This window comes from Leucopleurus acutus, assembly GCF_964270905.1.
Source record: "Leucopleurus acutus genome assembly, chromosome: 12".
NCBI lineage: Eukaryota > Metazoa > Chordata > Mammalia > Artiodactyla > Delphinidae > Leucopleurus > Leucopleurus acutus.
The window spans coordinates 48,988,845-49,012,596 of NC_139154.1; the positions used below are offsets into that span (position 1 = coordinate 48,988,845).

A 23,752-nucleotide genomic window follows, 5' to 3' on the forward strand; every position below is an offset into this window, starting at 1 on the left:
TCCAGTAGACCAAATTCTTTTCACACTTAAGTTTCTTTTATTTTGAATTTAGTTGTGTAAATCAGCCCATTGCTGATAAACACAAATTAATATTAGTCCTGAGATCAGCATTTCTCTTATTACAAATTTAGCTGTATAAATCAGTCTTTTGCCAATAAACATAAATTTATATTCGTTCTAGGATCAACATTTGGAGAAGGGATAAAGTAGGGATTGTCTGAGCATTTTTAAAAGAATGTTGGTCTAAAATAGCCAGTAGAATAAAAATACATTGTACAAACTAAAATAGGGCAAAAGAGCTACAGTGCAGTGCATGGACTAAAATAACTAGCAGTTCAAATGAGTCCAAGTGCTAAATATGTAATTATCTTTCCGACTACCTTATATGTACAAGAGCTGTTTTAATTTTTTAAATCTCACATTTCACTCCTTTTGTTGTTGTTTTCAAAAATACACATTTTTGTGTGTATTTTTCACATCTTTGCTCAATTGTTACCTTGTCAGACTCCTCTGTGAAGGAGCTAAATCCCTACCATTTGAGACTTTGAGCAAAGGAGGAGCATAATCTGATGAGTGTGTTGAGAAGACCTCTCTGCCTGTGGTGATGGGAATCAACTGCAAGTGAGCAAGGGCAGAAGCAGTTAGGGGTAGTTGCAGTCATCCAGGCTGGAGATAACAATGGCTCAGATCAGGTGGTTGTGGAGGGGCTGAGAAGTGGCTGGACTGAGGATAGAAATTGACAGCGGAGTCAGTAGGATTTGCTGCCATTTGGAATGTGGAAGCAAGAGAAAGATAGGAATCAAGGATGACGCTGAAGTTTGTGGCCTGAGAGACAGAAAGAATGAAATTGCCATTCACTGAAATGAGGAATGAATAGCAAAGGAAAAGCACAAAATCAGGATTTTGGTTTTCATCGTGGTAGTTGGATAAATGAAACCCAAATTAGGAAGAGGTCTGGGATGGAGATAAAATAGTTGGGAATCATCAGCATATAAATGGTATTTCAAGTCAAGAACCTGGATGAGCTCACCTGGGGGAGTGTAGATAAAGAAAAGAGGTCTTGGGGTTAAGCGCTGTACACTTCAGCGTTTAGAGGTTGGGGAGACCAGAGGGAGGGCCCGTGGAGAAGCAGAGAAGAGCCAAGAGAGACTGGGATCCTGGAAGTCAAGTAAAGAATGTTCCAGGAAAAAAGTGATCAGCTATGTCGGAATGCGGCTGATGGAACAGCAATAAGATGAGGACTGAGAAGTGACCATTGGATTTGGCAATGGTGTGGTCATTGGTGACCTTGATGAGCTGTTTTGGCAGAGAGGTGTGGAGGAAAGGCTGCCTGGGAGAGGGTTCTGGAGAGAATAATAAAAGAGGAAATGTAGACCTTGAATATAGACTAATTCTTTACAGGAGATTATTTTGTAAAGTAGAACAGAGAAATGAGATGGGACCTGAAGAGGGATATGAAGTCAAGAAAGACCTTTTTAATGATGTTTGCATGCTGATGGGAGTGAGTGGGTAAACAGGAAAAAATAGAGAATGTAGGAGAAGGAATGGAGGCAGTTGTTGGGCACGTGTATTCTTTTGAGTGTTCCTCCCTCTATGGTGCTGTACGCAGCACTAAAGGAAGACGTTTCTGCTCTTCTTCCCAAACTCCTGCTGAGCTAGATGCTCCTCTTTAAGTTCCCATGTAACTCTGTTGCTCCTATACTTAACCCTTTCAAAGTATGACTTCTTGTACTTAGGGCCAAGGAATCACACTTCACAGGATATGTTAGTCCTCTTGGAGCTTAACATTACACTAAACCACACCTTTCTAGCAATTTTGGACTATAACAGAAGGTGAGAATTTTACTAGGATCTTTCACAAACCTCCTCCCGTCCACGATGACGAGCTGTTTATAGATCCTCAAGTAGCTCTTAACTCTTCTCTCAAGCGTTGAGTTGCAAGTATCCTGCACGATTGGGGTTCCGTACTATGTCAAGAATGATTCTGAGGTTTCTGGTCTGAGAGACTGAAGGAATGGAATTACCATTTACGGAAATGAGGAACAAATATCAAAGGAAGAGCACAGCTGCTCAGCTCTGAGGAGTATCGCTGTTTCTCACCGTGGGCATTCCTGGCCACCCAGTGACGGCTGGGACCTCAGCTTTGATTCTGTCCATTTGGTTCTCTCTTTTCTGCCTTTTCTGTCATGGGGTTAGGCTTGTGGTGATGAAGAAGTGCTCTGTCCTTAGCCAGAGGTTGATGTAAGTTAAAAGATGTTGTGAGCAGTAAAACAACACACAACTATGCAGATTATATTTATCATTTTAATCTTTTGAGCTCAAGGTTTATATTTCTGTTTGCATTTTCAAGGTTTTAGGTCAGAGTTTTAAAATTAGGGCCAGGACCTTGAAGCCAGTTGCTTGGGTGTTTGTAGAAAGGAGTGGTGGCTCTTGTGGAATCTTCTGTAAGAGGTGTGCCTGCCTCCTTATGTGCGTTCATCCACCCATCCATAAGAACTGTTTGTAAATGCCTGCTATGTTTAAAGATGCGTTAGGGAGTTTAGGGTGCTCATTTTTTTAAGGGGGGTAGACAGTGGAGATTCAGGGAGCTGTCTAGTGGTCATAATATGAAAAAGGTGGAGACCCACTCTTTAGAGTAGCTCTAGATCATCCCCAGAGTTCTTTATTCAAACAGAATTTCATAATGAAACCCAAGATGTCAAAATCCCAAGCTGCACTGCAGGCTTGCTGTCAGAGAGGCTGGAAGACCCAGGACCCCACCAGCTCAGCACCCCTCTTTGTTGCCTTTGCAGAGGTTTCTTAGAACCCCTAGGTGTCTGCATAGCCCAGTTGGAAGAACCCCTCCTCTAGACTATGCCAAAGTTTTTAAAAGAAATGTGATTCCTTAGCCTTTCCCATCATAAAAAAGAAAAAATATTATTATGATTTCCCATCGTCATAAATTGAGAGGGAAACTTTTTTCTTTTACATGAGTTTTCTCTCTTAGAAAAAAATAGAAGCTATTTTTTAAGCTTAGTTAAATGTTTTAAATCACCAAACCGCTGCACGTCTTTCCTATAGAGACTAGTTCATGGAAAGAATTACTGAAAAATTTTAGTTGATGATAATGATATTAGCAGATTGTCAAGTGATTTAGAGTCTTATTTGGGGTACCCACTGATGTACTGCTTCATATGCGTGGGTCAAAGTTTGACCTTTGTTTTTACTTCCAGACATACTATAAAGGATGGTGATTTATGTCATTAGCTTATGGGTTATAAATATTAGTGAAGTGGTCTGAATGCTTTAGTAAAGTCAGATGAATTGAATGGGCAGGTCTGTGCCTATTGTTTGGATTAAAAAAAAAATCACACATTCATATATTCTTTTCATCCTTTTAAAAAACAAAAAGGTAATACTACTGCATTATAATTCTATTGCACATTTAAAATGCAGATTTAAAAAATTCTAATTGTGCTTTTTAGTAACTAATAATTTAATAGTGCTTTTTGATCCTCCCCTACTTTTTCAACCTTCTTTTCTTGCTTGATGTTAGGAAACCCAAATTGAAGATACCTGCAGTTCAGATAGGTTGAACTTGTGGCCTTGGCTGTAATTGTCACTTCACAATCTATTTTTTATTTTAATCTTATTATTAAACCTTTTTGTTCCCTGCAGACTGGTGAATTTTCAGCTCGTTTCCTTTTGAAGTTGCCAGTGGATTTCAGCAATATTCCCACATACCTGCTCAAGGTAAAAGTATATGATTATCAGTGTGAGAATGTAAATGAGCTTTTTAAGTCATTATTTAACTCTGAATATTTGCATGGTTTGCCAGCATCTTGTTCAGATGATGAATTCTATTAAAAAATATATTACCTGAAGCTCCACTGAGTTACTGTTACCTAAAAGCTAAAATAGTAGCCCTAAAAATCATTTCAAAATGGATTTTTCCTTATAAGACAAAATTAGCAAAAGCAAATTAAACATTGGAACAAAACCTGCCTTTGGTTAATAATCTTTTGGGGATGAAAGACTCTCTTAGAAATTATCTTAACATGCATTCTGTCTTTAAGTAGGATTGCATATTAACTGTGCTGTGCTAAAGGATGTTTCATTTTCTTTATTTATGTCGCAGTTGATCCCAGGCACCTTGAAAGTGGGACTGTCCTGGAGAGACCTAGAATTGAGTTAGGCCAGTGTATATGGCATTCTTTAAGATATGATGCAGGCAACTTGTGGCTTGGGTGCAGCTACTTTGGGAAGGGGTCTGCAAAATGCTTTGTAGAGGAAATCCAGATCCACACTAGGCTGTGGTTAGTGTGAAAAAGCCTAAATGGACCAGGGAACCAGCAAGTTCTGAACAGGAAGCCTTAAGACAAAGGCCTAAGTTTATCATAGATGTAGATTTGGGTCGTGATTTAAGGTATCGCCTCAGCCATCTTCAGCCTATGGTGATATAGCTTTGCTCTAATGTAAGAAAAATTTCTGCCTTCCAAATTTGATGTTTTTCAGAGAGTTAATGGTATTTATTACAGTGTAGTGAGAAGACAAAAATCCTTGTGCAAGTGTTCCTGCATATTATAGTAGTCATAAATAACATTAGATCTTAATCTTGATAATGACTGGAAATACAGTATAGTCTGGAATATAAACTATAGACCATAGGAAAGATTAGGGAACACTTTATTTTTTTTTATACATTCTATCTAAGGGACTTATTAGTTTCTTTTCCCCTAAGTAGAACATGGGATTTTTGTGCCTCATTAAACTTTCATTTTTAGTTTCTAGTTGACTGTTTTCCCACTGTGTATCCAAGAGTTGTGACCTGTGATTACCAAGCATAATTAATTTGGTTTTAGCAATTACTTTGCTCTATTAGAATAGCAAGCAGTCTCTTTGGAAACTCTTAGATCACAGACTCATTGACCTCTATATGTCCAGGTAAAACTCTATTTCTGCTCATTTAAAACAAAATTCAGTAGTATATGAGAGTATACTATTATTATATTATTATATTATTCATATAATCACTTTAATCCATAATTTACAGTTATAGTTCCTTTGTTTTGATCTGTTGGGCCTTTTCAGTTTGAATGGTTGTCCTGTTTGTTTGAACTTAGTGTTGTCTCTGCTCATGTTCTTGAAGGTCAAAGGAAAAAACATACTTCTTGGATCATAATCTATGTATTTTTTCCTCTTCAAAACCAAATTTCCGTATTTTCTATTCTAAGACTTCTAACTTGACTTCTATTCTAACTTCTAACTGTTTTGCCCTAACTTTCCTTGCCAGTCAGATAGGAAAAAGGTGGAACCTATTTGACAGAATTGGGAACCTCTTTGGCAGAATTGGAAAGCATTTTTCCCTTCCCAAAGTACAATGAAGTGATTTTTCTACTATAGATTAAATGCCTACCTTGCAGCACTAATGTCTTTCTGGATCTTTAGTTCCTGCAGAGAGTAAAAAATACAACAAGGATAAAAAAAGAGAAACTCTTATATAACACAAAACAACGGCAAAAAAATACCTACCTGCATACCAGAAGTAATCCAGAATACCTACTGAGGGTTTTAAGATCTAAGTTCCTAAAGTTGTTGTATCATAATCTTGGGACATTTGGCTATATGCTTAAAACTAAGTTTGCATTAGGAACTGTTCTACATGTTATTTGCATTTGGATGCTCCTGATCTAATTACCTGCCTGCTGTCTGATAGTCTAAGTCCAAAAGTAACTTCCTCAAATTCCTAGGGTTAGGATACTCTTCACAACATCAATGTAGTTTTGCCTCACCATCTCAAAGAAATGAAAGGTAAAGTAGAACTTTTAAATATTGAGATATCATGGAGTTTGACTACATATCCTACCAATTTGCTACCGTGAAATTTTATCACCCTATGATGAAGCCATCATTCACTCATAAGTTTATATTTCCAAGTGTACATGTTTTATCCACTAATGAAATTTTTTGATGTTAGAATGAAAAAGCCATTAAGTATTCAGTGATATGATTTTGCTTTATACTATACTCCAAGCATATATGGTTCTTTTTTTTTTTTTTTTTTGGCTGCGTTGGGTCTTTGTTGCTGTGTGTGGGCTTTCTCTAGTTGTGGTGAGCGGGGACTGCTCTTCATTGTGGTGCAGGGGCTTCTCGTTTCGGTGGCTTCTCTTGTTACAGAGCACGGGCTCTAGACGTGCTGGCTTCAATAGTTGTGGCACGTGGGCTCACTAGTTGTGGCTCACGGGCTCTAGAGCACAGGCTCAGTAGTTGTGGCACACGGGCTTAGTTGCTCCGCAGCATGTGGGATCTTCCCGGACCAGGGCTCGAACCCGTGTCCCCTGCATTGGTGGGCAAATTCTTAACCACTGTGCCACCACGGAAGTCCACGTATATGGTTGTTACATGGGATAGAATGAATTTATTCTGAAAATGAGTCCTGACTTTAGTGTCTGAGTTTTATTTTTAGTTGTGGTAAATCAAAGGGTTAGAGAAATCATTTACATAAAAACACAGTCAGTAAAAAAAAAAACAAAAAACTTCTGTATTAATTAGGATTCTTTATTTCTGGGTGATAGGACTCCAGCACAAACTAGTATAAATGAAATGGGAAATGTGGTACAAATCCTCTGCTTCCATAGTCCATGTAGCAGGAAATAAATTACAGGTAGGCATAGACTGACTTTCCCATGTCTGTCCTACTTGGGCCCAGGGGTGCACCCCTGAACTTCTCAGCTGAAGAGAATATGCTCCATCCATGTTGTTGCAAATGGCAAAATTTCATTCTTTTTTATGACTGAGTAATTTTCCATTGTATGTAAGTACATCTTATTTATCCATTCATCTGTTGATGGACATTTAGGTTGCTTCCACATCTTAGGTATTATAAATAGTGCTGCTATGAACATGGGGGTGCATGTATCTTTTTGAATTAGTGTTTTTGTTTTCTTTGTGTAAACACCCAGGAGTGGAATTGCTGGATCATGTGGTAGTTCTATTTTTAGTTTTCTGAGGCACCTCCATACTGTTTTCCACAGTGGCTGCACCAATTTACATTCCCACCAACAGTGTACCAGGGTTCCCTTTTCTCTGCAGCTTTGCCAACATTTGTTGTTTGTAACCTTTTTGATGATAGCCATTCTGACAGGTGTGAGGTGATATCTCATTGTGGTTTTGATTTGCATTTCTCTGATGATTATTGATGTTGAACATATTTTCACGTGCCTGTTGGCCAAAGGTATGTTTTGTTTTGTTTTGTTATTTGGAAAATGTTTATTTTAATTCTGCCCATTTTAAAATCGGTTGTTTATTTATTTATTATTTTATTTTTTTAAAAAAAATTTTCATTGAAGTATAGTTGATGTACAATATTGTATGTACAACAAAGTGATTCAGTTATACATACATATATTCTTCTTCAGATTCTTTTCCATTGTAGGTTATTACAAGATGCTGAATATAGTTTCCTGTACTCTACAGTAGGTCCTTATTGTTTATCTATTTTATGTATAGTAGTGTGCATCTGTTAATCCCAAACTGCTGATTTATTTCCGCCCCCCTCCCCCATTCCCCTTTGGTAACTATAAGTTTGTTTTCTATGTCTGTGAGTCTATATCTCTTTTGTAAATAAGTTCATTTTTATCATTTTTGTTTAGATTCCACATATAAGTGATATCATATGATATTTGTCTTTGTCTGACTTACTTCATTTAGTATGATAATCTCTAGGTCCATCCATGTTGCTGCAGATGGCATTATTTCATTCTTTTTTATGGCTAAGTAATTTCGAATTAGAGTTTTCAGCTTTTCCAGATATATGCCCCACAGTGGGATTGCTGAATCATATGGTAACTCTACTTTTAATTTTTTAAGGGACCTCCATAATGTTCTCCATAGTGGCTGCACCAATTTACATTCCCACCAACAGTGTAGGCAGGTTCTTTTTTCTCCACACTCTCTCCAGCATTTATTTTTTGTAGACTTTTTGATGATGGCCATTCTGACTGGTGTGAGCTGATACCTCATTGTAGTTTTGATTTATTTCTCTAATAGTTAGCAATTTTGAGCATCTTTTCATGTGCCTATTGGCCATCTGTATGTCTTCTTTGGAGAAATGTCTATTTAGGTCTTCTGCCCACTTTTTGATTGGGTTGTTTGTTTTTTTGATATTGAGCTGTATGAGCTGTTTGTATATTTTGGATAGTAACCCCTTATTGGTCATAACATTTGCAAATATTTTCTCCCATTTGGTAGGTTGCCTTTTCATTTTGTCGATGATTTCCTTTGCTGTGCAAAAGCTTTTAAGTTTAATTAGGTCCTGTTTGTTTATTTTTCCTTTTGTTTTCTCTGCCTTAGGAGACAGATCTGAAAAATATTGCTGTGATTTATGTAAAAGAGTGTTCTGCCTATGTTTCCTTCTAGGAGTTTTATGGTTTCAGAACTTACATTCAGGTCTTTAACTCATTTTGAGCTTATTTTTGTATATGGTGTAAGAAAATGTTCATATTTCATTCTTTTACATGTAGCTGTCCAGTTTTCCCAGCACTGCTTATTGAAGAGATTGTCTTTTCTCCATTGTATATTCTTGCCTCCTTTGTCATAGATTATTTGACCATAGGTGTATGGGTTTATTTCTGGGCTCTCTATTCTGTTCCATTGATCTATGTGTCTGTTTTTGTGCCAGTACCATACTGTTTTGATTACGGTAGCTCTGTGGCATAGTCTGAAGTCAGGGCATGTGATACCTCCAGCTTTGTTCTTCTTTCTCAAAATTCTTTTGGCTATTAGGGGTCTTTTGTGTTTCCATATGAATTTTAGAATTATTTGTTCTACTTCAGTGAAAAGATGCCATTGATATTTTGATAGGGGTTGTATTGAATCTGTAGCTTGCCTTGTGTTGTGTGCTCATTTTAACAATATTAATTCTTCCAATCTGTGAACATGTTATATCTTTCCATCTGTTGTGTCATCTTCAGTTCCTTTCATCAGTGTCTTATAGTTTTCTGAATACAGGTCTTTTACTTCCTTAGGTAAGTTTATACCTAGCTATTTTATTTTATTTTTTTGGAGGTGATTGTAAATGGGATTGTTTCCTTAATTTCTCTTTCTAATAGTTCTTTGTTAATGTATAGAGATGCAACAGATTTCTGTATATGAGTTTTGTATCCTGCAACTTTACTGGATTTATTGATGAGCTCTAGTAGTTTTTTTGGTGGCATCTTTAGGATTTTCTATGTATAGTATCATGTCATCTGCAAACAGTGACAGTTTTACTTCTTCCTTTCCAACTTGGATTCATTTTATTTCTTTTTCTTGTCTGATTGCTATGGCTGGGACTTCCAGTACTATGTTGAATAAAAGTGGTGAGAGTGGGGCACTATCATTCTTTCATATAGTAGGGGAAAATAGGTAATAGCATGACTGTTGAAAACGTGTGTGTATGACAGTCACAAAATGTGACTTGTCATCAAAGATTGAGTTTTAGTAAATTTGCAGTTTTAAAATTCCTCAGTCTCCTCACCTTTCCTTAGGAACCGGGGAGGATTTGCATTCTCTGCAGCCAGAAGAAAAGAATTAGACTGATTAATCTCCCTGGATTTTTTTTTTTTTTTAACAAATTCTTGCATTGTTCTTTATTATTTGAAAGTCCATTTATTTTTATATATTTGCTAGGAAGGAAACTGATATCTTCCCCCAAATATTCTCTTTTTTAAAATATAGCAAGCTTGTTAGAGTGATATGTATTGATTATAGTTGTTTCTCAGCAAGCATAAGGTAGCAAACATTAAAAAGCCCTCTGATCCTGATAAATGAATATAAATTCAAAGACTATTCATTACAAAATTTTTTCTCTAAACCACACATTTTAAAAGACACTTCAGAATTTGATACCTTTTAAAGGCAAGAATATACAATGGAGAAAAGACAGTCTCTTCAATAAATGGTGCTGGGAAAACTGGACAGCTACATGTAAAAGAATGAAATTAGAACACTCCCTAACACCATACACAAAAATAAGCTCAAAATGGATTAAAGCCCTAAATGTAAGGCCAGACACTATAAAACTCTTAGAGGAAAACATAGGCAGAACACTCTATGACATAAATCACAGCAAGATCCTTTTTGACCCACCTCCTAGAAAAATGGAAATAAAAACAAAAATAAACAAATGGGACCTAATGAAACTTAAAAGCTTTTGCACTTGCGCAGCAAAGGAAACCATAAACAAGACGGAAAGACAACCCTCAGAATGGGAGAAAATATTTGCAAATGAAGCAACTGACAAAGGATTAATCTCCAAAATTTACAAGCAGCTCATGCAGCTCAATAACAAGAAAACAAACAACCCAAGCCAAAAATGGGCAGAAGACCTAAATAGACATGTCTCCAAAGAAGATATACAGACTGCCAACAAACACATGAAAGGATGCTCAACATCACTAATCATTAGAGAAATACAAATCAAAACTGCAATGAGGTATCACCTCACACCGGTCAGAATGGCCATCATCAAAAAATCTACAAACAATAAATGCTGGAGAGGGTGTGGAGAAAAGGGAACCCTCTTGCACTGTTGGTGGGAATGTAATTTGATACAGCCACTATGGAGAACATTATGGAGGTTCCTTAAAAAACTAAAAATAGCACTACCGTACGACCCAGCAATCCCACTACTGGACATGCACCCTGAGAAAACGATAATTCAAAAGGAGTCACGTACCACAATGTTCACTGCAGAACTATTTGCAATAGCCAGTACATAGAAGCAACCTAAGCGTCCATCCACAGATGAATGGATAAAGAAGATGTGGCACAATGCAATATTACTCAGCCATAAAAAGAAACGAAATTGAGTTATTTGTAGTGAGGTGGATGGACCTAGAGTCTGTCATACAGAGTGAAGTAAGTCAGAAAGAGAACAAATACCATATGCTAACACGTATATATGGAATCTAAAAAAAAAAGGGTTCTGAAGAACCTAAGGGCAGGACAGGAATAAAGACACAGACGAAGAGAATGGACTTGAGGACATGGGGAGTGGAAAGGGCAAGCTGGGACGAAGTGAGCATATGTACACTACCAGCTATAAAATAGATAGCTAGTGGGAAGCAGCTGCGTAGCACCGGGAGATCAGCTCGGTGCTTTGTGACCACCTAGAGGGGTGGGATAGGGAGGGAGGGTGGGAGGGAGACACAAGGGGGAGGAGATATGGGGGGATATATATATATATACACATATATAGCTGATTCACTTTGTTATAAAGCAGAAACTAACACACCATTGTAAAGCAATTATACTCCAATAAAGATGTTAAAAAGAGAAAGACAGGAATTTGATACCTTTTAGTTTAGGGAATTTTTTGGATCCAATAAAGTCACACTTAATAAGCAGCTTTTAGAAATAAAGACTGCTTTAACTCAATCTTGTGAAATCTGGTTTTAAACAAAACAGTTGTCTGGTGCTTGAAAGACCATAAAGAATTCACAGGAAACCCTCATCTTATCTAATCAAATAGGAGTAGGCATACTTTTATAAAAGTAGGAATATGTACCTGGAAGAACGTGCCATAAAAGTAGAGTGCTTTTAATTCCAGTAATAATTCTACTTTATCATTGCTAAAATTCAGCCAAAATCTGCATTTGAGGCTTAATCACAAGATAGTAGAATGTTAGGCTTGTAGGCCACGTGGTCTCCATCACAACTACTTAACTTTGCTGTCACAGCATGAAAGCAGCTACGGGCAATATCTAAATCAATGATTGTGTCTGAATCCCAGTAAAACTTTATTTAAAAAACATAGACATTGGACTGGCTTTGGACTGCAGGCAATTGTTTGCTGGTCCCTTTCCTAAATTATGGGGTGGAGGGTGGGGGAAATTCTTCACAAAGGCACCTGGGGCATCACAGAAAGATGAGAAAAAGGATTTGGTTCAGTGAGTTTAAGTGGATTTTAATACCATGGTCTCTTCGTTTTTATTTTACGAGCACCTTCAGCTTGGTTGAAGTCTCCCTCCCTCTTTTCTTCCCTCCTCTCTTCCTTTCCTTCCTTGTTTTCTTCCTTCCTTTATTCCATCTTCTCTCTTATTTTTAAATAATCTGTTAGCAGCGTACAGTTTACTAGATTTTCTTCCAAGTCTTAGTTTCCCTAACTGTTAAAATGTGGTTAGGCTATAGCACAACACATTGGATTGTTGGGAATATCAATGAGATGATGAATATTATGGTCCTTAATACATTTCTGAGCTTGGAGTAAATGCAGAATAGAAATGGTTTTGATTTTATTTAGTCATTAATTTATATTCCAAAGTATTGAATTTATTGTGGTCTAGGAAGAAAGTAAGCATTTCATTGAAATTAAGATAGAGTTATGTTTACTACTTCTTTTTTCTTCTGTCCTGTTTTTCCCCCATCTAGAATTCAAAACCCAAATTTTCACTTGCCCCAAATTTTCAGATATAATTTATGGTAATTCTGACAGTAGTATTTTTCCCTACTGAAAATGAAGAATAGTCACAGGCAGCTTCTGCGAACTTCCTCCTTTCAGTTTTCTTTTATTGTTCTCTTTTGCTTTTATTTTTTTATGGTATACTTGTGTTTTTATCTTCTAAATTATAATTTTAGAATGTAGCTGTGTCTCAAATCACTATCAGTTGACCTGCTTTGCTACCCTGTCCCCATATATCTTGACAGTTCTTCAAGTACAGTGTATTCTGTTACATACAATGCTTTAGTAACATGGATTAGTTCACACACAATTGATAAATAGTGGAAGTATGTCAGTATAAGGCAGAAGTTGCCATGGTTTAGTTAATAGTTTGACCACTGAATAACAGCAGCTGAATGCAAGTACACGAATGCAGATGAACTAACAAGCTGTGGAGGGTTTTTGTATGGCATACAATGTCCATTCACTCCATTCCTTTCACGTGGCTCAGTTTTGCTGTACACTCTGTATTTAAGTATTTGTCGCATGGTTTCTCCCCATCTTTGTGGAAAAGAAACAAACACAAGGCAATAAGCCAGAGCTTTCCCTCTCTGGCATCATTACATTTTGTCCAAGACCTGCTTCTCCGCTGTAACTTCTAATGATGATGTCCCTCTACTCTTTCCCATAACTCAGCAGTTTCAACCTTTCCTTGTAGCCCCTTTCATTGTTATCTTCAGCTTTTTCAAAGTCCTATGTTTAGTGTAATAATTCTTTGTTTATTACGAATATAGCATGTCATTTTAAGTATATTAGAGTTTTATTGGATTTACTTTGGTTTTTGTTAATGCTGTGGTTTCGCAGTTGTACAAGTGACTAACTGTAAAGTAAGGTCTAGCCTTACCATATTTTTCTCATAAGCCTCTTACTCTTAATGTATAGTTCACTAAAATGCAATTTTTTAAAGGAATGCATTTTCACATTACAGCAAAAACAATTGTATTCAGACAACCAGAGATTCTGTTCTTTTATAGGCTAGGCAGCTTTAGTCCTTTATACTTACATGTCATAAGATTTTAAAACCTTCTCTGTCCTCATACTTCTCTTCAGGAGGTATTCCAGATTGCCAGCATCTCTCTTAAACTGTGGTGTCCAGAAATAAGCACAAAATTTCAGATAGGATTGATCAGGTCAGTGTTCATTAGAACTTTGAACTTCACCATTTATTGAGTATTTATTGAGTTTGTAAAAAAACCCAGACTTCCTTGTTTTTCTAATCCTGTTTTATGCAGCTGTTTTTTTAAGGCGAAGTATAGACTAATCCCTTCATACTGTCCTTTTGAATTTACCCTTTTTGTTCAGCCTGTTTATGGGGGAGGTATTGCCACCTATAATTCAGAAAGGGAAGTATGGATTGGAACCAAGTAGCACAGTGAGGGTAACAGGAATTATGGGCTGTGATCATTACAGGTTTACCATTTTTTATTCGGAGCTGTTTTCTCAATGGTGACATTTCCTCTCCCCACATCATAAGGTTACCACCTGGCACATGACAGGGCTAGTGTCAGTTTATCAGTGTCATCTGTTACCATTAATCCATTTTCATCAATCAGCGGACCTACAATTCAAATAAAAGTAAAATCTGGTTTGGGGCATAAGATGATTACATAGTCAATAGTAATGCAAGTCATAATAATTTCAGTACCATAAGAGAAGTACAAAGTTCTTTAATGGGTTGGTGAGAGATTACATCTAGTTAGAAAAGACCTTTATAAAGGAGGTGACATTTGAAATGGGCCTGAAAGACTCGTACTGATAGAGAGAAGCTAGGGACAATATGAGCTTGGTTTTAGGTGGCAATGAAAGAACATTTGGAGAACAGCAGAAATGTCTAGTTTGCCTAAATCACAGAACATGTATACAGACTAGTGGGAGATAAGAAAAGAAAGGCAGTTTAAAGACATAATGATACAGACAGAGCCTTAAATATTCAACTAGGGAGTTTAGAGATTGTTTTGAGTAATTGCTTTGAGTAGTACTATGATTGGGATTGTATTTAGGAAGAGAAGTCTGCCAGGAGACATATATAAAATGATTGGAGAGAAGGAAGAGGGAAATGAGGCTGATAGTCAGGGTTCAAGGGATGTAAAACTGAATATTAAGGCTCTAGGTGACCACATTTCAGACTTGCTGAAGTTTTCATACCTGTTAGCTGACGTGCTTACTCACCTAACTCAATGATCAACCTGAGAAAATGAGAGAGAGGAAAGGGTGCAGTCAGAACGTTCTAGTCAGTGCTACCCAGAGTGTATGTTTTGGTTCATGGTGAGATAAGTACAGAATTGATAGTCTTTAGAAACATTTAAAGCAATTTAACAGAATAATCATGTCTGTTGACTGTAATGATAAAAATATTGGGTTTGCATTTTGATGTTTAAATTTTTTTTCTTTTTATAAGAACGAATTTTTAATGTATTTTATGAAGCTGTCAATCTGTGAAGGATTAGGAAATGCAGACATCCCTTGGTGTCCATACATTTGTTCTCTACATCTGTGTCTCAATTTCTGCCCTGCAAACCGGTTCATCTGTACCATTTTTCTAGGTTCCACATATATGCGTTAATATACGATATTTGTTTTTCTCTTTTTGACTTACTTCACTCTGTATGACACTCTCTAGATCCATCCAAGTCTCAACAAATGACTCAGTTTTGTTCCTTTTGATGGCTGAGTAATATTCCATTGTATATATGTACCACATCTTCTTTATCCATTCAACTGTCGATGGGCATTTAGACTGCTTCCATGACCTGGCTATTGTAAATAGTGCTGCAATGAACACTGGGGTGCATGTGTCTTTTTGAATTATGCTTTTCTGTGGGTATATGCCCAGTAGTGGGATGCTGGGTCATATGGTAATTCTATTTTTAGTTTTTTAAGGAACCTCCATACTGTTCTCCATAGTGGCTGCATCAATTTCCATTCCCACCAACAGTGCAAGAGGGTTCCTTTTTCTCCATACCCTCTCCAGCATTTGTTGTTCATAGATTTGCTGATGATGCCCATTCTAACTGGTGTGAGGTGATACCTCACTGTAATTTTGATTTGCATTTCTCTAATAATTAGTGATGTTGAGCAGCTTTTCATGTGTTTGTTGGCAGTCTGTATATCTTCTTTGGCGAAATGTCTATTTAGGTCTTCTGCCCACTTCTTGATTGGGTTGTTTGTTTTTTTGATATTGAGCTGCATGAGCTGTTTATATATTTTGGAGATTAATCCTTTGTCTGTTGATTCATTTGCAAATATTTTCTCCCATTCTGAGGGTTGCCTTTTTGTCTTGTTTATGGTTTCCTTTGCTATGCAAAAGCTTTGAAGTTTCATTAGGTCCCATTTGTTTATTTTTGTTTTTATTTCCATTACTCTAGGAGGTGGGTCAAAAAAGATCGTGCTATGATTTATGTCAAAGAGTGTTCTCCCTATGTTTTCCTCTAAGAGTTTTATGGTGTCCAGTCTTACATTTAGGTCTCTAATCCATTTTGAGTTTATTTTTGTGTATGGTGTTAGGGAGTGTTCTAATTTCATTCTTTTACATGTAGCTGTCCAGTTTTCCCAGCACCACTTATTGAAGAGACTGTCTTTTCTTCATTGTATATCCTTGCCTCCTTTGTCATAGATTAGCTCACCATAAGTGCATGGGTTTATCTCTGGGCTTTCTATCCTGTTCCATTAATCTATATTTCTTTTTTTGTGCCAGTACCATATTGTCTTGATTACTGTAGCTTTGTAATATAGTCTGAAGTCAGGGAGTCTGATTCCCCCAGCTCCGCTTTTTTCCCTCAAGACTGCTTTGGCTATTCAGGGTCTTTTGTGTCTCGATACAGATTTTAAGATTTTTTGTTCTAGTTTTGCAAAAAATGCCATTGGTAATTTGATAGGGATTGCATTGAATCTGTAGATTGCTTTGGGTAGTATCGTCATTTTCACAATGTTGATTCTTCCAATCCAAGAACATGGTATAGCTCTCCATCTGTTGGTATCATCTTTAATTGCTTTCATCAGTGTCTTATAGTTTTCTGCATACAGGTCTTTTGTCTCACTAGGTAGGTTTATTCCTAGGTATTTTATTCTTTTTGTTGCAGTGGTAAGTGGGAGTGTTTCCTTAATTTCTCTTTCAGATTTTTCATCATTAGTATATAGGAATGCAAGAGATTTCTGTGCATTAATTTTGTATCCTGCAACTTTACCAAATTCACTGATTAGCTCTAGTAGTTTTCTGGTGGCATCTTTACGATTCTCTATGTGTAGTATCATGTCATCTGCAAACAGTGACAGTTTTACTTCTTTTCCAATTTGTATTTCTTTTATTTCTTTTTCTTCTCTGATTGCCATGGGTAGGACTTCCACAACTATGTTGAATAATAGTGGTGAGAGTGGACATCCTTGTCTTGTTCCTGATGTTAGAGGAAATGCTTTCAGCTTTTCACCATTGAAAATGATGTTTACTGTGGGTTTGTCGTATATGGCCTTTATTATGGTGAGGTAGGTTCCCTCTATGCTCACTTTCTGGAGAGTTTTTATCATAAATGGGTGTTGAATTTTGTCAAAAGCTTTTTCTGCATCTGTTGAGATGATCATATGGTTTTTATTCTTCAATTTGTTAATATGGTATGTCACATTGATTGATTTGAATATATTGAGGAATCTGTGAATGCCTGGGATAAACTTGATCATTTTGTATGATCGTTTTAATGTGTTGTTGGATTCTGTTTGCTAGTATTTTGTTGAGGGTTTTTGCATCTATATTCATCAGTGATATTGGTCTGTAATTTTCTTTTTTTGTAGTATCTTTCTCTGGTTTTGGTATCTGGGTGATGGTGGCCTCATAGAATGAGTTTGGGAGTGTTCCTTCCTCTGCAATTTTTTGGAAGAGTTTGAGAAGGGTGGGTGTTAGCTCTTCTTAAATGTTTGATAGAATTCACCTGTGAAGCTATGTGGTCCTGGACTTTTTTTGTTGGAAGATTTTTAATCACAGTTTCAATTTCATTACCTGTGATTGGTCTGTTCATATTTTCTGTTTCTTCCTGGTTCATTCTTGGAAGGTTATACCTTTCCAAGAATTTGTCCATTTTTTCCAGGTTGTCCATTTTATTGGCATAGAGTTGTTTGTAGTAGTCTCTTAGGATGCTTTCTATTTCTGCGGTGTCTGTTGTAACTTCTCCTTTTTCATTTTTAATTTTATTGATTTGAGTCCTCTCCCTCTTTTTCTTGATGAGTCTGGCTAATGGTTTATCAATTTTGTTTATCTTGTCAAAGAACTAGCTTTTAGTTTTATTGATCTTTGCTATTGTTTTCTTTGTTTCTATTTCATTTATTTCTGCTCTAATCTTTATGATTTCTTTCCTTCTACTAAGTTTGGTTTTGTTTGTTCCTTCTCTGTTTCCTTTAGGCGTAAGGTTAGATTGTTTATTTGAGATTTTTCTTGTTTCTTGAGGTAGGCTTGTATAGCTATAAACTTCCCTCTTAGAACTGCTTTTGCTGCATCCCATAGGTTTTGGATCATCGTGTTTTCATTGTCATTTGTCTCTAGGCATTTTTTGATTTCCTCTTTGATTTCTTCAGTGATCTCTTGGTTATTTAGTAACGTATTGTTTAGCCTCCATGTGTTTGTGTTTTTTACGTTTTTTTCCCCTGTAATTCATTTCTAATCTCATAGCATTGTGGTCAGAAAAGGTGCTTGATATGATTTCAATTTTCTTAAATTTACTGAGGTTTGATTTGTGACCCATGATGTGATCTATCCTGGAGAATGTTCTGTGCGTACTTGAGACGACAGTGTAATCTGCTGTTTTTGGATGGAATGTCCTATAAATATCAATTAAATCTATCTGGTCTATTGTGTCATTTAAAGCTTCTGTTTCCTCATTTATGTTCATTTCGGATGGCCTGTCCATTGGTGTAAATGAGGTGTTAAAGTACCGCACTATTATTGTGTTACTGTCGATTTCCTCTTTTATAGCTGTTAGCAGTTGCCTTATGTATTGAGGTGCTCCTATGTTGGGTGCATATATATTTTTAATTGTTATATCTTCTTCTTGGATTGATCCCTTGATCATTATGTAGTGTCCTTCCTTGTCTCTTGTAACATTCTTTATTTTAAAGTCTATTTTATCTGATATGAATATTGCTACTCCAGCTTTCTTTTGATATCCATTTGCATGGAATATCTTTTTCCATCCCGTCACTTTCAGTCTGTATGTGTCCCTAGGTCTGAAGTGGGTCTCTTGTAGACAGCATATATATGGGTCTTGTTTTTGTATCCATTCAGCAAGCCTGTGTCTTTTGGTTGGATCATTTAATCCCTTCATGTTTAAGGTAATTATCGATATGTATGTTCCTATGACCTTTTTCTTAATTGTGTTGGGTTTGTTTTTGTAGGTCCTTTTCTTCTCTTGTGTTTCCTGCTTAGAGAAGTTCCTTTAGCATTTGTTGTAGAGCTGGTTTGGTGGTGCTGAATCCTCTTAGCTTTTGCCTGTCTGTAAAGCTTTTGATTTCTCCATCGAATCTGAATGAGATCCCTGCTAGACAGAGTAATCTTGGTTGTAGGTTTTTCCCTTTCATCACTTTAAATATGTCCTGCCAGTCCCTTCTGGCTTGCAGAGTTTCTGCTGAAATATCAGCTGTTAACCTTACGGGGATTCCCTTGTATGTTATTTGTTGCTTTTCCCTTACCGCTTTTAATATTTTTTCTTTGTGTTTAATTTTTGATAGCTGATTAGTATGTGCCTTGGTGTGTTTCTCTTTGGGTTTATCCTGTATGGGACTCTCTGTGCTTCCTGGACTTGATTGACTATTTCCTTTCTCATGTTAGGGAAGTTTTAGAGTATAACCTCTTAAAGTATTTTCTCAGACCCTTTCTTTTTCTCTTCTTCTTCTCTGACGCCTCCAATTCAGATGTTGGTGCGTTCAGTGGTGTCCCAGAGTCTCTGAGACTGGCCTCAGTTCTTTTCATTGTTTTTTCTTTATTCTGCTCCCTGGCAGTTAGTTCCACCATTGTATCTTCCAGCTCCCTTATCTGTTCTTCTGCCTCAGTTATTCTGCTATTGATTCCTTCTAGAGTATTTTTAATTTCAGTAATTGTGTTGTTCATCACTGTTTGCTCTCTAGAACCTTGTTGAATATTCCTTGTATTTTCTCCATTCTATTTCCGAGATTTTGGATCATCTGTACTATCATTACTCTGAATTCTTTTTGAGGTAGGTTGCCTATTTCATCTTCATTTATTTGGTGTTGCAGGATTTTACCTTCCTCCTTCGTCTATAACATATTTTTTTGTCATTTCTTTTCTTCTTTTGTTTTTTTTGATGGGTGGTGCGCTATTCCTGTCTTACTGGTTGTTTGGCTGAGACGTGCAGCACTGGAGTTTCCAGGCAGTTGGATAGATCCAGGTCTTGGTGCTGAGATGAGGACCTCTGTGAGGCCTCACTCCAAGTGATATTCCGTGGGGTCCAAGGTTCTCTGTTAGTCCAGTGGTTTGGACTTGGAGCTCCCACCACAGGAGCTCAGGCCTGACCTCCGGCCTGGGAACCAAGATCCCACAAGGTTTGTGGCATGGTTAAAAAAAAAAAAAAAAAAAGTAAAAGAAAGAAAGAAAAAAAGCAGTACAATATCAAAGAATAAAAAACAAAATAAAATTAGAAAGATATAATATATATTAGGAAAAATAAAACTATAATTGAGACAAATGCAACAAGGTAAATTAAAACCACAATGAAAAAAGAACAGGTGGGGGGCAAACCAGCTAAAAGGAGGGAACAATAGCAAAGTATAAAGAATAAAATAAAATTAGAAAAATAAAAGCCTTATTAGGAAAAATAAAAATATAAAAGTATCAACAACAATGAATCAAGAAGGTAAAATAGAACCCTGATCTAAAAAAAGGAATAAAGAAAGAAAATAAATAAATAAATCCTTGGTATGGGGGTGGAGTTTAGGTGGGGGTGGAACCTAGGCAGGGGTGGCGTTTAGGGTGGGGCGGGACCTAGGCGGGTGTGGAGGGATGATGTTTGAGTGTGCGGTGGGGCAAGGGCGGGGCCTAGGTGGGGCAATGGTTCAAGAGTGGGCGGGGCCTCTGCTTAGGGCCAGAGCAGAAGGGGAGGCACAGCACATTGAAAGGAGGGCCTCTGGAGTGTGGGGTTCCAGAGTTTGGAGGTAGGGCCCTGAGTGAGGGTGTGTGGGTGGGGTTTAGGCCCAGTGCATTGGAGGGGGTCTCAGTGTGTAGAGGTGAGGCTCTGGGTGGGAGTGTAGGGGCAGGCCTTGGGTTCTACAGGGCAGGAGGGAGGCTGCAAGGGCAGCGGATTAAGCCCAGGAGCCCAATAGGCTCCCCAGTGCCTAAGTGAACTGGGAAAGCACTGGCTGCATTCCTGTCCGTTCCTTCGCTTCCCTCCCCCACTGTCTCCCCCAGGGTCTCCTGTGTCACCACTGGACCCCTAACCTTGGGTGGGTCCCACTGGAGCCCTTCCCCTCCCCCAGCCACCCCTCAGGGGTGCCAGTCCCGAAGGTCTGGCCTTTACTTTTGCTCCCCCTTCCCTCCCTCCCACTCCCTCAGGACTCGCACAGCTGGAGGAGTCCTAGGTGGGCAGAGGACCAGGCCCAGGATCTCAGCAGGGTCCTGGTGGCCCAAGTGGGCAGGGGAAACCTGGCCACGCTCCATTTTGATTCTCTGCCCTCTCAGTGGTTGCCCAATCTCCCCCTTCAGGTGTGGGATCCCTTCCTCTTCCCTAGCCGCCCCTCTGGGGCGCCAGTCTCGTCCTGCCTCCGCTTCTCCTCCTCCTTAACTCCTCTCACACCCCATGTCCTACCCGGTCACTGGGGGTTCCTCCCATCCCCTTAGGTGTCCTTGGTCCCCCACCGGTGCCTGGTAGGTGCCCTAGTTGTGAGGAGATGTGAATCCCATGTCCTTCTAATACTTCATCTTTACTCCACCCTGTATTCCATAGATTTTGTATCATTGTGTTTCCATTTTCATTTGTCTGCAGATATATTTTTATTTACTCTTTGATTTCTTCAGTGACCCAGCGGTTCTTTAGCAGCATATTGTAAGCCTCCATGTGTTTGTGTTTTTTGCATTTTTTTCCCTTGTAATCGATTTCTAGTCTCCTACTGTTATGATCAGAAAAGATGCTTGATTTGATTTCATTCTTTTCAAATTTATTAAGGTTTGTTTTGTGGTCTAGCATGTTATCTATTTTGGGGAATATTCCATATGCACTTGAAAAGAATGTGTATTTTGCTGCTTTTGGATGGAATGAATTTACATGTAAGTCCATTTGATCTAATGTGTCATTTAAAGCCAGTTTTTCCTTATTGATTTTCTGTCGGATGAACTGTCACTGATGTAAGTGGGGTTTAAAGTCCCCTGCTATTACTGTGTTATTGTCAATTTCTCCCTTTAGTTTTGTATTAAATTTTTGTATTTAGGTGCTTCTGTGTTGAGTGCATTTAGATTTACAATTGTTACATCTTCTTGTCGGATTGATCCCTTGAGTGTTATGTAATGTCCTTTGTCTCTTGTAACAGTCTTTATTTTAAAGTCTATTTTGATATAAGTATTGGTACCCCAGCTTTTTTGTTTGTTTCCATTTGCATGGAAGATCTTTTTCCATTCCCTCACTTTCAATGTGTGTGTGCCTTTAGATCTTAAGTGGGTCTATTATATGCAGCTTATATCGAGGTCTTTTTTCTTTTTTTTAAACAATTCAGCCGTTTGGTGCATTTAGTTTGTTAACATTTAATGTAATTATTGATAGGTGTGTACTTACTGTCATTTTGTTAATTGTCTTCTGGTTGTTTTTGTAGTTTTTTGGTAGCACTGCCCAGTAGAAATATAATGCAAGTCACATATATGAGCTATGTATGTAATTTCTAGTTGCCACATAAAGAACTAAGAAGAAACAGGTGGAAATAGTTTTAATAATATATTTTATTTAATCCATCATTATTCAAAATATTATTTCAATGTATAATCAAAATGAAAATTATTAATGAGACATATTATATATATTTTTTGTACTAAGCCTTTTAAGCCTGGTATGTATATTACTCTTTACCACCTCTTAGTTCAAACTAGTCATATTCCAAATGCTCAGTAGTCACATTTGGTTAATGGCTACTATATTGGACAGTACACCTCTACATAGTGGGAATGAAGAAAGCCAGTATGGAAAAAGAAGTACAGAGGAGAGAGAGAGAAACAGTACTGTCAGTGGTGAGGTTTTTGGTTTCATTCCTTGAGGTCTGAGGACCTGTTTTGGCTCTAACTCCTATGACAAGCTGTTGTTTGGAGTTTTTGAGCCTTTCCAATAGTTTTCCAATAAATAATCTTTTTTGCTTAAGTGAGTATCATTTGGGTTTCTGTCATTTATGATGAGAAAAAGTTTGACATGTCTCCATTTTTTTTAGATGAGGAAACTAAAGCTGAGAGAAGTTAACTGGGTTATGTGGGTTACCTTATCTGTATGTGGCAGGGCACAGGGTTTCAGTTCAGGTTTGTCTCACTTGAAAGCCCAGGCTCTTTCCACCACAAGAAATTATCATGGAAGCTAGCGGTAGAGCAGACCTGTTTCTTCACATAAAGGGGTGGAACTTTATTCTTACATATTCAAAGGTCACCAAGTTCTTTCTAGCCCCTTATAGTGGAATTATGAAAATACTTCTTTTTTTGACAGGGACTTTTTGGTGGGAACGTATTCCACCTCCACCCCTCTCTAAAAAGTTACTTCAGCAAGTCACTTGGCCGTGAATGGAACCTGCTTCAGTCTTCCATGTCTTGTGGTCACATATGTGCTGCCTTGTATACTGGTGGAGTCATCCAACCTTGTTTCATTTGAAAGCTATTACAGCCTCTCCAGGCAGCTTTATTAGCACCTCTAAACAATTACATCATTAAACAGCAAGACTTATGAGCCTTGTTAAGGCTGCGTAAGATCTGTTTTCCACCCTGAATATAGTTAAGCAAGATCTCACAGTAATTCTAGAATGATTCAGTCTTTTCTTGGTGCCATAACTGATGTTGCAAAAAACTGGAAATCAACATTAGGCTATTCTTTTTTGTTTTTCAGTCCAATACTCTGCTGTTCAGTTGATAGTTGATCCATTTTAGGAAATTGTCGTAATCCCATGTGTTGCTAATTAACATGTACAGAGCTGGGGTTCTATGCTAGAACACTCAGGCAATCTGTAAACTCAGTAAAAAAATTTATATCTGGTGGCACAGAGCTAGAAATTCAACTTAATTTATTTACCTTGTTAGCACACTATCAGATGTTTCATTATTAGACAATAACATAACAGTTC

The 23,752-nt window shown here is 37.5% G+C and overlaps 1 protein-coding gene across 2 annotated transcripts in view; it reads left to right on the top strand.

Annotated features, from left to right (window-relative positions):
• BABAM2 (BRISC and BRCA1 A complex member 2) overlaps positions 1-23,752 on the top strand; it is a 438,797-nt gene that overhangs the window by 146,624 nt on the left and 268,421 nt on the right. For both annotated transcript variants that reach the window (XM_082852207.1, XM_082852208.1), the window contains exon 6: positions 3,658-3,732. In XM_082852207.1, coding sequence (XP_082708333.1) covers positions 3,658-3,732 — 75 coding nt within the window. The remainder of the gene's footprint in view (positions 1-3,657; positions 3,733-23,752) is intronic.